At 40.3% G+C, this 17,969-nt stretch overlaps 1 protein-coding gene across 9 annotated transcripts in view; it reads right to left on the bottom strand.

Moving 5' to 3' along the window:
- The window catches only part of ATE1 (arginyltransferase 1), a 231,414-nt gene extending 218,458 nt beyond the window's left edge, over positions 1-12,956 (bottom strand). For 3 of the 9 annotated variants that reach the window (XM_053583991.1, XM_053583988.1, XM_053583986.1), the window contains exons 1-4: positions 12,153-12,640; positions 9,508-9,571; positions 7,309-7,371; positions 2,610-2,713 (exon numbers count right to left, since the gene is read on the bottom strand). In XM_053583991.1, the coding sequence (XP_053439966.1) occupies positions 2,610-2,713; positions 7,309-7,371; positions 9,508-9,571; positions 12,153-12,258 (337 nt within the window). In that variant the 5' untranslated portion in view covers positions 12,259-12,640. Of the gene's footprint in view, positions 1-2,609; positions 2,714-7,308; positions 7,372-9,507; positions 9,572-12,152; positions 12,641-12,675 lie in introns of those variants that run through there. The other 6 variants (XM_053583993.1, XM_053583987.1, XM_053583992.1 and 3 more) reach the window with 6 other exon arrangements.
- Between the last annotated feature and the right edge of the window lie 5,013 nt (positions 12,957-17,969).

Here is a 17,969-nt window from a genome sequence, read left to right on the forward strand (position 1 = left end):
AAGTATCTCAAGAGTGAAAAAAAGGCTTGGCGCCTACAGCTCAGTGGCTAGGGCGCCGGCCACATACACCGGAGCTGGCGGGTTCGAACCCAGCCTGGGACTGCCAAACAACAATGACAACTACAACCAAAAAATAACTAAGCATTGCGGTGGGCACCTGTAATCTCAGCTACTTGGGAGGCTGAGGCAAGAGAATCACTTAAGCCCAAGAGTTGGAGGTTGCTGAGAGCTGTAACGCCATGACACTCTACCCAGGATGACACAGTACTCAATACTACTATGAAATCGATATATAATCAACTACACATTCATACATATGGTAAAAAATAACTATAGTCCAGAAACTAGAAGGGAAGAAGAAGAGAGTGAAGGGAGAGGAAGGGGAAGGCCAGAAGGAGGGACAGTATTTGCGGGGGACCTAATGTGCATAATGCAGTGGTACATTTCAAAGCTATTAAGGAAAGAGTAAAATTGTTTTACCACAACAAGTAAGAGAGGTGATGGATGTGTTTATCAGTTTGATGTAAGCATTTCACATTGTATATCAAATCAGTAAGTACACTGAACGCCATAAATGCATCAATGTACACAGTTACGATTTAATTAAAAAAAAAAAAAAAAAAAGAAAAGATGCTCGGGAGGCTAAGGCAAGAGAATCACATAAGCCCAAGAGCTGGAGGTTGCTGTGAGCCATGTGACGCCATGGCACTCTACAGAGAGCAGTAAAGTGAGACTCTGTCTCTACAAAAAAAAAAAAAAGAAAATAATAAACTGAAAAGCTTCTGCACAGCTAAGGACTCAACAATTAAAGCAAATAGACAACCTTCAGATTGGGAAAAGATATTAGCATGTTACACATCTGACAAAGGTTTGATAACTAGGATCTATAGACAACTGAAATTAATCAACAAAGAGCAAACAATTCCATCTATCACTGGGCATGAGACATGAACAGAATCTTCTCTGATGAAGACAGACAAATGGCTAACAAACATACATGCAAAAATATTTATCATCCCTAATCATCAGAGAAATGCAAATGAAAACCACCCTGAGATGCCACCTAAACCCAGTGAGATTAGTCCGCATCACAAAGTCCCAAAGTTGTAGATGCTACCATGGAAGTGGAGAGACGGGAACACTTTTACACTGTTGGCAGGACTGCAAACTCATACAGCCTCTTTGGGAAAAAGTATGGAGAATGCTCAAAGAACTCAAATTAGACCTCCCATTTGACCCTGAAACTCCACTACTAGGCATCTACCCAGAAGAAAAAAAAAGATCTTTTTATCATAAAGACATTGCACTAGATTGTTTATCACAGCTCAATTTACAATTTACAATTGCCAAGATGTGGAAACAACCTAAATGCCCATCAATTCAGGAATGGATTAACAAACTGTGGTATATGTACACCATGGAAGACTATTCAGCCATAAAAAAAGATGGTGACTTTACATATTTTGTATTAACCTAGACAGAATTAAAACACATTCTTTTTAGTAAAGTATCACAAGAATGGAAAAGCAAATATCCAATGTATTCCATACTGACATGAAGCCAGTAGATGATCTAATTCACCCCCACAGAGGAGAAAAACTCATTTCAATTCAAGTTGGGAGGGAGGAAGAAGGGGCTTGGGGTGCTCCCACTTACTGGGCACAATGTAGGAGTGTGTGGCACACCTTTTGGATGCAGGACACAACTACAAGAGAAGACTCTACTAACAAATTCAAATATTGTGACCTGGTTATTTGTACCCTCATGTTAACATGAAATAAAAAAAGTTTAATTTAACTTAAAAATAAATTAATAAATAAAAATTTAAAAAAACAGCCAAGTGTGATAGCATGTGCCTGTAGTCCCAGCTACACAGGAGGATAAGGAGGGAAGACGGCTTGAGCCCAGGAGTTTGAAGTGGCAGTGAGCTATGATCTCACCACTGCACTCTACCCTGACCAACAAAGATCCTTTTTTAAAAAGAATTATAGTTAATTTTTAGTTAATAGTTAATTTATATAAATATAAATAGTTAATAAATAAAGTTAATTTAAATGCTACTGGTTATCTTTTAGGAAAGTCACTCAAAATTCAAAATTTAAATAAGAATAAAAGACAAATGAGAATAAGAAAAATAAGAAAGAAAATTTCAGACAGTATATTTTACTGAAGTAAAGCCTTTCTCAAACACAGAAAACCTAATCTTTACTCAGCATTAGAAGTAACTGTGCAATCTCATATAAGCTGCATGTATGCATCTGTTTCTACTGAAATAATGCCACTTTCTATTTATTTCATAAGGATATTCTTAGAATCAAGTTTAGATGAATTGTCAAAGCACTTTGAAAATTACATTTCACAACATCTTTAAAATGATCTTCAGTTTTCTTCCCAAGCAAGATTCTCCTGACCTGTATTAGTATTTGCTATATCCTTAATTTGGTGGCCAGAGGTAACAGTAATGGCAGTGCCAATAGAGTCGTAATCATAGTAGCAACAGCACATAACTATAGAAATGACTCCCTCCCCTAACTTAAAATGACTGAATAGGGGACTCCTGGAAAGAGACGTCAACTTAAAGTAAAGATTATGACCCCATCTCATCTTACCCTCACAATTTCCTTTGGAAATCTCCCCTTTAGCAAGAAATTTCAACATTTTTTTCAAAACCTTCTTGTGAGATTTCGAAGGCTGAAACTGTAAAGGTCGGCACCTAGGAAAGCAAAATAAATATTTAAAAATTAAACTCAAATTTGAAATAAAATCAGCTCTAGATATACTATGCCTATACTATGAGGCAAATCTTGTGCCTGAGATTTCATGTTAAATACGATGTTTAATGCAGTCTCTTCGAATGCCACCCCAAATCACAATAAAACTACAGTTAAAAGAGTAAAAAAGAAAAAGAAAAAGACATGAACCACTAGAAAAAAAGAGAAACAGAGAAGAGTTGGAGGCTAGAAGGCAGATGAAACAAGTAGTAACTGACTTAACGGATCAAAAAAGTTGAATCCTAAGTTAACAGTGAAAATACCAATAAGATATCCAATTTCCTCTACATTACCCTCTAAAAATCTTAGAGATTGTTGAAACCTGATACCCATGAAAGTATGAGTAAAAAGTGGGTCTAAAAATTAGACAATCCCTTGTATATTTGTTTTCAAGGCATTTAAGATAGTCAGAACCACTCTCCGACCCACACACAATTCCCTACTCAACCCAGCAGAAAATTGCAAACTTTAAGTAGAATGTAAAAAATAAGAGCCTGTTACATGAGGGATAAGAGACATAGTTGAAAACAATGGTACTATGCTAAAAACAGGAAGCTTAAATCAAAGTGTACAAATGCAATGCTAAAATCCCCAACCGGCCCCATAACATCAGCAGCCTATAATTTCTCTCCAGAATGTGATCAGACCTAAACTCCAGGACTCCCCAAATAGAACAGCCCACACAAAGCAGACCAAAACATAGCCAAAGGCCACAGTAAACAAGACTCACTGGGTACACAGAATTCCCAATGGAATGTCAAAAAGCAGGAATCACAAGACTGTATTAATGCAATAAAATGTTAAAAACAGGATGTTACCAAAAAGAGAAAGAAATACTCTAGAAACAAAAAGATCTTGAGAAATACAAATATGATAGAAGAAATTTTAAAAATTAAGAAAAAGATTGGTGGGATCATACCTGTGGTGCATCTTACAGGGGTATTTGCGAAACTTGGTAAATGTAGAATGAGAATGTTTTGGCACAGTAACTGAGATAATGCCAGGAAGGCTATGTTAACCATTGTGATGAAAATATGTCAAATGGTCTATGAAGGGAGTGTATGATGCCCCATGATCATATCAATGTATACAGTTATGATTTAATAAAAAAAAAAAAGAAAAAGATACAAAGTTGAGGAAATAATCTCAGAAGATTCTACAAAAGAAGAGATGAAAAACTGAAAAGAAAAAGTTAAGAGGACCAATCTAAAAGGTCAAATATCTAAATAAAGGCATTAAAGAAAAGAAAGAAAATGGAGGTGAGAAGATTTAAAAAAAAAAAAATTTCAAGAAAATCTCCCTGAACTGAAGGAAACGATGGTAGGAGCTCTCAGATAAGAAGAGTCCCTTAAGTCCACATCCAATGGATAAAACTGGACACAGAGGCAAACATAACATGAAATGGAAGAACAATGAGGACAAAAAAGCTTCCAAAAATAAACAACAAGTTTTGGACAAAAGTACAAGAATCAGTATAACACTGCACTTCTCAACAATGGAGCAAAGGCTTCAAAATTCCAAAGGGAGATTTATCATCCTACACTTCTGTACTCAACCAAACTGTAAGTTTGAGCAGTGAATTCAAACATTTTTAGACATGCAAAGTCTCAAAGTAATTTATCTCTCATGCACTTTTTCTCAGGAAACTATTAGAGGATGTGTTTCACTAAAACAAGGGACTGACCCAAGGGGGGGGAAAGGAGATCCAACTCAATAGCTAAAGAGAATCCCCAAGATGATAATAAAAAGAAATCCCAGAATGACAAACAATGCTTCAGGTGCAGAGGGTAACCTATCCAGATCAGAACGTTCCACATAAGACTTTTAAGCAGACAGAAATGATAAGTACTCAATGCATCTAAACATTCTAAGAAGTTGTTGATGCAAATGAGAGACCATTTCAAAATAAAGTGGTCAAAGTTACAGAGAAGACTATGATAATGAGTTAACTCCAGAGAAAGAAAAAACATGCGCAGGAAAGGAAAAGTAATCATAGTATACCGCACGGCCCAATTGTGAAGCATATTTGCACAGTAACCTGCGTACATCTATCCAAAATTATAATACTTCTAAGTGGGAAGCTGGGGTGAGTACAAAAGGGAGCTAGAATATGGCAGGGAAATAAGGATGAAAGAAAACTAAATCCTTTATCTTTCATAGAGAGAATTCCAAAAATAAAGGCGAAAACCAAGAGAATAAAAAATCAAATATTACAATTATATAAGAATGTTAGTTAAAGACAGGGAGATAAAAGCCGGGTGCAATGGCTCACGCCTGTAATCCCAGCACTTTGGGAGGCCAAGGCAGGTGAGCTCAGCAGTTCAAGACCAGCCTAAGCAAGAGCGAGATCCCATCTGTAAAAAAAAAAAAAAAAAAATTATATATATATATATGTAGATAGATAAAGATAGATAGATGCCCGCCACAACGTCTGGCTGAGGCAAGAGAATCTCTTGAGCCCAGGAGTTTGAGGTTGCTCTGAGCTATGATGCCATGGCACTCTTACCAATGTTGACTAAGTGAGATCCTGTTTCAAAAACAAAACAAAAAAAAAGATAGGGAGATGAAAAACCAAAACAGTTAAAACATTTAAAGGCAACTGCTACTGGGAAACAGGAAATGGAAAAGGGGGTTGGGGGATTGTTCTTTCCCAAAATAAGCTTTATGGAACTGACACTGTAAATTATCAACATGTATAATTCTGAGTTTGAAAAAACTAGAAAGAAAAAAAATCACAGTCAGAGAAGTACATCCTCCTTTATGCACACAGAACTTTTGCCTACAGAAGTTAAGGTGAAGGCTAGAATCCCCTTTAATTTCACCTAACACAGAAATTAAGGTGAAGGCTAGAATCTCTGTTCCTGTATGCAAATCCTCCCTGTTAACTACTGTAGTACACAAGATAAAATTACTAGAAGGGTAAACTTGAAAAATGATACCATAAGATTAAGATAGATAATGAAATTGCATAAAGGTTAACAATTTAGGAAAGTTTGATTCCATGTTAAATGCAAAAATCAAATTTTATAACTACTTTGTTTTGCAATGTTAATTGAACCCATTTTTTACAAATGCAACATACCTAGAATAGTGCTTTGCATATAACTGGCACCAAATAGATTTTAAATGCTTTAGCTCTTTCTTAACCAACTGAAATCAGCCTCTTATGAGACTTAGGTCAATCAACTTAAAATTCAGGAACAGAATCCTGTCTGTAATTCAAATTGCTATTTGAAGGAAAATGGTTTCTGCCCTACAAAATGTCTTTTCACAACCACAAAAGCTAAAAGAAGACAGTACAAGCTACTCTGTCATTCTATCTTCATGTCATGAGATGGTGTCAGCAAACTAGATATCCATCTTTTCTCCTTGTTATCCATCAATCTGATGCCCAGTTGGGTAAGAAAGGGCTCTTTTAGGGTGATCAGTGGACCTCAGGGAGACTATGATCATCCTAAAATTAAAATACAAAATATTACATATTTATGTCTATATGCCTTGGTGGAGGGGAGCAGAAAGGAGCAAAGAGAGGCTATAGCTTCCATTACATTCTGAAAATGGTCTGCAACAAGAACAACTAATGGACTGTGCAGATTACACAAATTTATACTTCAAAATGTTAATGTACTTTTCACATTTTCTATTAAAAAAAGAAAGAAGACGACAAAGATGATAATCTTTATAACCAAAAAAGAAGAGAAAATTCTTCTAGATTTGGATGGGGTAAGGGGATGCACAGAAAACCCAAAGGAGTATAAAAAAATCCAACAAACACTCTGAAGGACAAATAGACTTTTTGGTTTAAGTTTTCCATTTAAGAAAACTGAACTCTGAATGTGTAAGTGGCAGACTAAGTTTAAGCCCACCTCTTGCCAACTAATTCCTTTTGTAGTGCTTCTTGAATACAAGCAGTGTCAGGGAATACACCAGAATGTAGGAAATTCTAAATCCTCTAAAATGTGATATATAAAAGAAATTTGAATATTTGCCCAATATTTCATGGCGTTCATTGATGAGTTGGCTAAATAGAATACATTTTCACATTATATTTATATCCAACCAACTAAACATTAAAAGGTATTAATCAGCACATAAATATATCACTAATATTGGCTTGGCGCCTACAGCACAGTGGTTACAGCACCAGCCACATGCACCAAGCCTGGCGGGTTTAAAGCCGGATTGGGCCAGCTAAACCAACAATGACAACTGCAACAAAAAAACAGCTGGGCATTGTGGCGAGCGCCTGTAGTCCCAGCTACTTGGGAGACTGAGGCAAGAAAATCGCTTAAGCCCAAAAGTTGGAGGTTGCTATGAGCTGTGACGCCATGGCACCCTACCGAGGGTAACATAAGGACACACTGTCTAAAAAAAAAAAAAAAACACTAGTATTGATGAAATACATAACTTATTTGCTTTTCCTTAATAAGGCCCATCTAGAGTGGAAATTAACATTTTTAAAAAGCACAAGAGATTACTAAAAATTATGCACAATCTCCCTATTATTGATCTTCTTTCTACTAATTAAAATTCTCACCTTATTGTATACTGAGGACAACACGTTTGATTCATGACAGGTTTATACACATATTTTCCGCTTCTAAAATTATAAAAAAAAAATACTTTGTTAAGTTCTTATATATTTTTCACGTGTACCAAAATAGATCAGTAAAGGAGAAATTAAATTAACTCATAGTAAAAATCTAATCAATGGTATAAAAATGCACTGAGGTTTAAAAATTCTTCACAAAAAAATAACCTTCAAAACTGGCATACCAAGAACCTTTTACTTCCTAAAGCTTTATTTATCCTCTCCAAGCCTGCAGTCCCAAAACCCAGATACGGGTCCATGGCCTGTTAGGAACCAGGCCTCACAGCAGGAGGTGAGCAGTTGACAACCAAGTGAAGCTTCATCTGTATTTATAGCCACTCCATATCACTCACATCACTGCCTGAGCTCCACCTCCTGTCAAGCAGCAGTGGCATTAGACTTGCACAGAAGGGCTGTGCAAGTGAGGAACTAGGTTGCACTCTCCTCATGATAATAATGCTGGGACGGTCTAGTTGCAGGAAAACAAGTCCAGGGCTCCCACTGATTCTACATTATGAGGAACTTTACAGTTATTTCATTACATATTACAATGTAATAATAAAAGAAATAAAGTACACTATAAATGTAATGCGACCTGAACCATCCCAAAACCATCCCTACCTCTCCTGCCTCCCCACACCCCTGGGTCCTTGGAAAAACTATCTTCCATGAAACCAGTCCCTGGTGCCAAAAAGGTTAGGGACTGCTGTCCCAAGTCTAATTGTCTCAACTACACTCTTTCCAGCATCTGTGATCCCTTCTCTGCCTTCACCTGCCGCCACCCTCAATGCTACAGTTTACTGAGAGAAAACTGCCCACAATGCTACGGAAATGATGTATGCCCCTGCCCACAACAACCGTATTTGGGTAGTCCCACATGTACCATAAAAAGCACCCCACAACTAACCAGATTCTTTTCACACATTCCAGAACTATGGTAGTTCATTCAGCTCTCAAGCCAGAAACCTGGAAGTCATTTTAGACTTCTAATTTACCTCTATATCCTGTCAACAAGCTTTCTACCTCTAACATACATACATCTTAAATTTGTCCTCACCTGTCAGCATCGCCACTAAGAAGCCAGTCCTCATTATCTCACACGTGTATAGTGCAATAACCTCTGACACTTGTCTGCCCACCTCCACAACCATCCCCTTAAAATCTACCATCTAAACGACGTTTTCCAAAACAAACTCCATCACATTTCTTTCTTACATAAATTCCTTCAATGGCTCCCTTCTACCTTTAAAAAAAGTTTCTTACATGCCAAACAAAGTCCCTCCATATCTGAGCTATATTTACCTTTTAAGTTTCATTATTAAACATAAGGAAAGTTGTAATGTTTCAGCTGGTGCTCACAATCCCAAGTCTTTTAAAGAGTCCTGACATAAAGTATTTAACGGTACTTACGTTTATATAAGGAACTTTACCTAAGAGTTTTTGTTTTGTTTTTTTTTTTTGTGGTTTTTTTTTTGGCCAGGGCTGGGTTTGAACCTGCCACCTCTGGCATATGGGACTGCGCCCTACTCCTTGAGCCACAGGCGTCACCCTACCTAAGAGTTATTTAAAAATTATCTGCATAAAAATAACTACCCAAGAAGATAACATGTAGACCTTAATGGAATCCTAATTGAAATAAATCAACTATTAAAAAAATTTTGAGATAATCTGGAAAATCTCATCAGAATTAGGTAACAGGTAACATTAAAGAATTATTAACTTTGTACAGTATGACAAAATGGTATAATGAATATGTTAAAAAGGAAAAAAGAATCCTTATCTCTTAGAGAGATGTACTTATTATGGATATGTTAACATGATACCTGTAATTAGAATTTACTGATGTAATTTGCTATGAAGTACCTGGAGAGTGGAGAGAAGGAGCACCAATGAAACAGGACTGGCAGAATATTATTAACTGTTGTAGCTTAGTGATAGGTACATAAGGTTCAGCATAATGTACTCTTTGCTTTTGCAAATACTTGAAATTACTCTAATAATCATTTTTTAAAAGAGAATAAAATCACTACACAAAAGAATAAAAATGTTTTTAAACTTCTTTCGAACAAGAAAACATTTTAAAGACGTAGCCTCTTTTTTAATTATAAGAAGAACCTTGCAAAAAGTCTCTAATAGGAGTTTTACCTTCGCCATCCTCGGTCTATAAGATCCTGATAATCCTGTACTGTCATGGAATGTGCCCACATGCCTGAAAAAAGTAAGTAGTGTGTTAATTACAGCAGGATGAACTTTTTTCATTTTTTTTTTTTTTTTTTTACAGTTTTTTTTGGCAGCGGCCAGGTTTGAACCCACCACCTCTGGTATATGGTGGTGGTGCCCTACTCCTTGAGCCACAGGCGCTGCCCCACTTTTTTCTTTTTTAAATGCACATTATGTCAGATTAACAAATGTGAAGTGTGTACTCATTTCTCCATTATGAATGTTCTAGAATTTTAGCTTGGACACTCAATATTTTTTTTTTTTTTTTTGGTAGAGACAGAGTCTCACTTTACCGCCTCGGGTAGAGTGCCATGGCATCACACGGCTCACAGGAACCTCTAACTCTTGGGCCTACACGATTCTCTTGCCTCAGCCTCCCGAGCAGCTGGGACTACAGGCGCCCACCACAACACCCGGCTATTTTTTTGTTGCAGTTTGGCCGGGGCTGGGTTTGAACCCGCCACCCTCGGCATATGGGGCTGGCGCCCTACTCACTGAGCCACAGGCGCCGCCCAACACTCAATATTTTTTAAAATAACACTTTGAACTTTTTTCTTTTTTAAATTCAAAGTGTTATTTTAAAAAATATTGAGTGTCCAAGCTAAAATTCTAGAACATTCATAATGGAGAAATGAGTACATACTTCACATTTGTTAATTTGACATAATGTGCATGCAACACACATGCACATTAAAAATAAGGTTAAAAATAAATCTTATTTTTTAATTTAAAAAATCAAATACATCTAAGTAATTACATTTAATTCAGGACAGTCAATAGTCTTCATGACATAATAAGTTAAGATCCTCGCTGCAACCAGACTGCATTACCCCCTTCAAACTTTAATAATATCCCTGATGATTTAATACACTGGTCTCTTCAGAAAAATCAGAAAGCAAATTTTTTCATGAAAATTAATTCTCCTGATTTATATACAAGTATGTATTTACCAGACAGTGTTGAACATTAAAGTAGGGCGAAAGTATACAGCAAGAATCGTCTAAGTGTAAAAACTGAAAGTAACCCAAACGTCAAGTAACAGGAAGATTACAGGCACGCTGATTCATCAATGTGATGGAGTAATTATGCAACTGTGAAAAAAAGACTATAAGAAAATATTTAAAGGCATATCTAAACTAAAGTAAAAGAGAAATGAATTTTTCCCTTTCACAGACAGCAAACTGCACCAGGGATATGTAATATTAGAGGTAGGGTTGGTAGAGAAGGATGTATGGAAAAAATCATGGCACTAAAGTCCAACAGAAAAGCCTAAACAAGTTACTCTATGAGCTTCAACTTCACTGTCCATAAAATGAAAATAATACAACTCCCTTGCCCAACAGGTGGGTGCCCTAAAAGATGATTAAAAGTAAAGTCAAAATTACAGAAATGTATAGTTATTTTCTCCAAATGAAAAGGTTAAAGGCAGATTTCTTCCACAAAACTTGAAACACAAGATACTTAGCCAATTTTCTCTTACTAAATTACTGGGGGGAAAATCAAGGACCTATTAAAAGATTCATTTTAGGCATGTTTAGTATATGATATATAGGTATTATAGTCACAATACAAAAAGTCTGAAAAATAGAAGGATATTACTCTAAAGTAACCACTGTCGGTATTTGGTGTGCTTCTCTTACGCCGTTTTCCTCTCAGAACTGTAATCACGTTGCCTGTGCCATCTGCATCCTGTTTATTTTCTCCGGTTAACTTCACACTGTAATTCTTCCATTTATCTGGTCTTCATAATCGCCACTTCTAATAATTGCGTAACTGCTCAAGACCGCTGCCCACAAGAAACACTTAAAAAACACTTTTAATGAATGAGTGAACGCATACGCTGTAACTGACCACAAGGAAAATGTTTGTATCTTCGGGTATATCCCGTTTTCAATAATGCTGGTCCTATTAGTCCTATTAAAAATAATAGATCCTACATCCTGTATTTGCCAATTCAAGACACGCCCTGAAATAAAAACAATTATTTTCTTGACAAATTTTTAAAAAAAGAAAACCTCGACCGTGATGGAAAACCCAAACAAAACTGTGGGCTGGCTCTGCCGTCCTCGAGGTGGGTGAGGATGACATGGCAGAAAAGCAAATGATAAAAATTTCTCAGACACATCAGGACAAACACGCGCCCTTGCCGGCAGCATGCTTTCCCAGAGACATTTAATCTACCTGCGACTGTGCAACCCCAACTTGTACACAAACACACCGCACGCCCGTCCTGCGCCCGGCACTCGCCCCAGGGACGCTCCCACCTCCGCACCCACAGTCAGCCTCTGCCATCGCGACCCACTCCGTGCAACTCCCCACGCCATCACCTATTTAACCCGTCTCCCACTGACAGGCATCAGTTTGCAGATTTTTTATAAGACAATCACGTGTTCGAGCGTCGGTTTTGTTTCTGTTTTAGTTTTTTTAAGAATAAGCACCGAGAAGCTTCCCCGCTGAGTGAGACCGGAGGTCTGCCTAGAAACTCTGACAGCACCGCCAGGGGCTCCAGCCACCGAGACCCTGAGGCCGCGGCGCCCGGGCTCCCACGCCCGCCGGCCCGGCTTGCTCACCATTGGAGCGACTTCCCGACTCGTTCTTGCAATAGCCGCAGCGGTAGAAGTCCTCGCCCTCGAAATATTCCACGATGCTGGGAGACAGAGCGGCCCAGGAAGCCATGGCCGCTACCCAGCAAGCGCTCCGCAGCCCGGCCCAACGCCGCCGCCGCCACCCCACAATGCAACGCGCCGCCGGGGAGCCCCCCCAGAGGTTCTCGCGAAGCCACTCGCGGGCTCGCAGGCCCGGCCAGCCCCGCGCCACTCGGAGCTGACGCCGCCCGCGCCATCTTGGCCGAGGGCAGCTTTCCGCTATTTCCGTTCCTTTTCCGTGACCGGCCCCCGTCGTCTGCGAGGGTGAGGCGGAGAGACCGAGCGGGGAGGAGGACTGGCTGGGAAGAAACGAATGGGAAAGGGGTGCGGGAGCTGCGGTGCGGGCCTGCTCTCACCCCCGCCAGGGGCCCGCCTTGGAGCGCTGCGGGCGCTGCAGGGGTTGGGCTCGAGGCTCTGCCGCGCCAGTCCGGTCGACTGGGACACTCACCCGAGGACGCCTTGCCCTCCTCGGAGTCGCAGTAGCCGCAGTGGTAACCGGCTTTGACGCCCTTGTACTCCACCACTGAGGCCATGGCCGCCGCGAGGGCCCGCTTGGGCCGGCCACGCCTCTCAGCGCCCGGGGCCGAGCCGGCGGCCGACCGGGAGGGGTGGAGACCGAGGCCGGGCGCGGGGTGTCCCGGCGCCACAGCCCCGCGCCCCGAGACGAGGTCTCCCGGGACGTTAGCGTGGATGGTAGCGGTGCCCCCAAGCCTGGGGTTTGTGCCAGCCCTCTGCGTGCTCTACCGCCAGTCCTTCCCACAGCTGCGCATCATCAGCCCCATTTCCCAGATAAATAAACTGAGGACTGAGGGTTGTACCCACCCCAAGGCATTTCCTGCCGGGCTCGGATTCAGGACCCTCTCCGGCCGCCCCTGACCGCGGTGTGGATAACTAACGAGCTTCCTCCTGACAGCTGACACTTAAATGCTCATGGATACTGGTGGAAAAGCAAGCATTCCCGCCAGGCGCGTGGCACACGCCTGTAATCCCAGCACTTGGGAGGCCAGGCCAGTGGATTGCCTGAGCTCAGGTTCCAGACCAGCCTGAGAAAGAGCAAGACCTTGTCTCTAAAAATAGCCGGGCGTTGTGGCAGGTGCCTGTAGTCCCAGCTACTCCGGAGGCTGGGGCAAGAGAATCGCTTAAGCACAAGAGTTTGCAGTGATACCACGGCACTCTACCCAGGGCGACAAAGTAAGACATTGTCTCAGGGAAAAAAAAAAAAAAAGCAAGCATTTCCTGGAAGTTTAGGGTTCGGGAATTGATGAACACGTGACCCTTTTAAAAGAAACAGCTGTCAATGAGAGCTAATTGTTCTGTGCAACTATAAGCCCGGTGCCACATATCTTACAACTTTTAAAGAGAAGCTAGAAATTCAGACTTTTTTAAATATAAAAGTTTAAAATAATTTTACTTAAAAACTATTTCTTAGACTACACAATTCAAATAAAACATTTACAGTGGGGCGGCGCGTGTGGCTCAGTGAGTAGAGCCCCATATACAGAGGTGGTGGGTTCAAACCCAGCCCCGGCCAAACTGCAACAACAAAAGAAAAATAGCCGGGCGTTGTGGCAGGCGCCTGTAGTCCCAGCTGCTCCGGAGGCTGAGGCAAGAGAATCGCGTAAGCTCAAGAGCTGGAAGTTGCTGTCAGCCGTGTGACGCCACGGCATCTACCGAGGGCGAGGGCAGTAAAGTGAGACTCTACCAAAAAAAAAATTAAAAAAAAAAAACATTTACAGTGGCTGCATTTTGCTGAAGGGCCTCCAGTTGCCTGCGGGCAAAGTTGAAGACTGAGAGTACCTCGGCTGGGGCCTGTAGCTCAGCAGCTAAGGCACCAGCCACATAAACCAGAACTGGTGGGTTCGAATCTAGCCCGGGCCTGCCAAACAACAATGACAACCACAACCAAAAAATAAAAACAGCTAGGTGTTGTGGCGGGCGCCTGTAGTCCCAGCTACTTGAGGGGCTGAGGCAAGAGAATTGCTTAAACCCAGGGTTAGAGGTTGCTGTGAGCTGTGACGCCATGGTACCCAGGGTGACAAAGTGAGACTCTGTCTCAAAAAAAAAAAAATGAGTACCTCCAACAAGGTAATATTCTTTAATCTTTCCTTTTGTGTGCACAGATAATTTAAGCCAATCTGTCCTCACAGTTTTCCCGGCCAACAATAAGGCTGATAATGTTTTTTGTAGTGTTTGAAAAAGTGTAATTGTGAAACTCAGAGAAAAAGAAAAGAAATTTTGAAATTAGAGGTCAGTGTCAACATTCCTGAGGTTCCCTGTAGTGGATATATGTCCAGTTGAAGAAGATTTTTGGTGGCCTGTTGACTTGATATATTGCCAGGCGTCATTTGTACCTCAGACAATTGAAAGGAACCTAAGGAATGAAATACACAGAAAGACCTCAGGGCCCTTCTAGGTTTCCCCAGCTCCTTAGACTTCTCTGCACTCATGTTCTTAAGACAGGCTTCAAGATGGATGAATTCTTTATGTAATATTTGACTATTCTCAGTCCTTTCTCAGGCTATCATTTTGAATGAAAGCAAGGACCTGTGGAATGAAACAGAAAGAGCAGCGTTCATGTTCTGGATGGAAAGTAGAAGGCCAGGAGCTGTTTGGTCTTTTCTTATATTTCTGTCCCACTTCACTTCTGTCCCTTTGAAGGCTGAACCCATCCTAACCTCTAGACCAGTCGCAGCCAGACCACTCCAGGTTATACCAATAATAATGAGACCGTCCAAAGTCTTGGGTATATGTTAACTCCCTTAATCCTTACAGCAGCTTCACAAGATAGAACAGGGAAGTGAAATAACTTGACTAGTGGGGGACAGATAAGAGGGAGAAAATGTAATAAAGGAAATTGAAGTGGAAAAGAGATCAACAAATATTAGCTTTAGACCTCTGTGGAACAGAGGTTCCTAGATGTCTTTACTGAAGGTCAGAGGCAGAGTTTTCATCTTACAGACCCAAATGAGGGGGGATATGCAAAGCTTCATTTAGTTTCCCCCTTCTTGGGAGGAAAGGGGAATGCTATCAGAATAGCTTTCTATTAGTTGTCTTTGCTTTTATTTTTTTGCTTGACAAAATTCTGGCAACACTATGTTCAGTTTCATTAACATTTTTTGTATTATTAGATGGTGGATGTGATACTGAGTCTACAAAGCAAAAGTGTGAAGCTCAGTACTAGGCCATGGTGATGTGAAGTATCTTTGCATAGTGATGGTAGGCCCAGTTCATGTTTCTTTTTTTTCTGAGACAGAGTCTCAATTTTATCGCCCTCAGTAGAGTCATGTGACATCACAGCTCACAGCAACCTCCAACTCTTGGGCTTTGGCGATTCTCTTGCCTCAGCCTCCCGAGTGGGGGAGGGACTATGGGTGCCTGCCACAACGCCTGGCTATTTTTTTTTTTTTTTTTTTGGGCCGGGGCTGGGTTTGAACCCACCACCTCCAGCATATGGGACCGGCGCCCTACTCCTTGAGCCACAGGTGCCGCCCAACGCCTGGCTATTTTTTTGGTGCAGTTTGGCCGGGGCCAGGTTTGAACCCGCCACCCTCGGTATATGGGGCCAGCGCCCTACCCACTGAGACACAGCGCCGCCCCCAGTTCATGTTTCTTAAAGGGGATGAAGTGAAGCACATTCTTTCTCTCCAAAGAAGATGTGAGCAGAGGGGACCTAAAAAATAGAGGAGGAAAGAAAAAGTGTAAGATACAGATCATCTGAGAAGAGAAGCACTCCAGAAAGGGGAGTGAGTCGTATGAGCAGAGGCAGAGAGGTAGATGGGAGCACCAGAGTTCTCAGGTGCCATTCCAGTCTTGAAAGGTGCTTAGAAGGCCTTGATTGAACCCCCTCCCTCTCCTATGTAGACCTGCCTTTCCAATGTAATAGATACTAGCCGCACATGCTATTGAGCACCTAAAATGTGGCTAGTACAACTGCATAACTCAATTTTTTACCTTATTTTATCTAGATTTAAAACTACAGCAGTACAGAACACAAAGCAGGATAAATGCAAAAAAAAAAAAAGCCTACACATAGACATGTCATATTTAACTACAGGAATCAAAAAGAAAAGCTTCAAAGAAGCTAGAGGAAAAAGAGAACCTTAAGTGTAGAGAAGTAATGATAAAAAATTACATCACACTCTTGTGAGAAACCATGGACACAAGAAGAGAGTGGAAGGAAATATTTAAAGTGTTGAAAGAGGGCGGCGCCTATGGCTCAGTGAGTAGGGCGCCGGCCCCATATGCCGAGGGTGGCGGGTTCAAACCCAGCCCCGGCCAAACTGCAACAAAAAAATAGCCAGGCGTTGTGGTGGGCGCCTGTAGTCCCAGCTGCTCGGGAGGCTGAGGCAAGAGAATCGCGTAAGCCCAGGAGTTAGAGGTTGCTGTGAGCCGTGTGACGCCACGGCACTCTACCCAAGGACGGTACAGTGAGACTCTGTCTCTACAAAAAAAAAAAATAATAAAGTGTTGAAAGAACAAAAAACAGCCTGCAATTCTGTGTCCACAGAAATTGCCCTCCACAGGGGAAAGAGAAGTAAAAACTTTCTCAGATAAACAAAAATGGAGGGAAATTGTTGCAGGTAGACCTACTATGGAAGAAATGTTGAAGAAATTTCTCAGAAGGAAAATAATATGTCAGAAATTCAGATCTGCATAAACAAAGAACATTAAAGAAGGAATAAGTGGCAGTAAATACAATTTTTAACCTCAATTGACCTAATAGCAATAGGTTAAAAATAATAATAGAAATTTATGTTTGGTAATTATAGCTTATGTAAATAAATGACAGCAGTGTTATAAGGGATGGGAGATAGGAACCTGGTATAAGGTACTTCTACCACCTATGAAGTAGTACAATTTTATTTGAAAGAGAACTTGGATTAGTGATAAATATATACTACAAACAAGGCCAAGCATTTTAAAAGGCAAAACAGAAGTATCATTCATATGCTAAAAGAAGAGAAAAAACAGAATCATGATAAATGTTTAATATCAGAAAAAGAGTAAAGACCAAAAAAAGGCAGCAAATAAACAGTAAAAACATGGTAAATAGCAATCCAACCTTATCACTAATCACTTTAAACACCAGTGACTCAATATCCCAATTAGAAGACAGACCGTCAGCCTGAATTAAAAACAAGATCCAACTTTATGTTGTCTACAAGAAACCCACTTTAAATTTAAAAACAAATTTAAAGTAAGGGATAAAGCAAGATATGCCATGCTAACACTGATCAAAAGAAACCTGGAGTTATTATAATAATTTCAGAAAAAAAAACAGATTTCACAGCAAAGAAAATTAGGGCTAAATAGAGGCATTACTTAATGGTAAAGAAGTCAGTTCTCCAAGAAGACCTAACAATTCTTAATGTGTACACACCTAACATCAGACTGGCAAAATATATCAGGCAAAGATTCATGGAGCTATAAGAAGAAATAGATTATTCTACTATTATTGGGAGACTTCAACACTGCCATATTTGTAATTGACAGATACAGCAAGGAAAAAAAAATTGAGGACATAACCTGAATCAAATAGCACCATCAGTCAACTGGATGTAACTGATATCCATAGAATTCCTCATCTAACCACAGCAGAATACACATTTCTTCTCAAGCTTACAAAGCATTCACCAAATAGACCACATTCTGCACTATAAAATAGTACCTTGACAAATGTTAAAGAATAGAGAATGAAAAGAAAAGCCACAGACTGGGAAAAAATCTTTGCAAAACATACTC

Source organism: Nycticebus coucang, chromosome 3 (genome assembly GCF_027406575.1).
Source record: "Nycticebus coucang isolate mNycCou1 chromosome 3, mNycCou1.pri, whole genome shotgun sequence".
Lineage (NCBI taxonomy): Eukaryota > Metazoa > Chordata > Mammalia > Primates > Lorisidae > Nycticebus > Nycticebus coucang.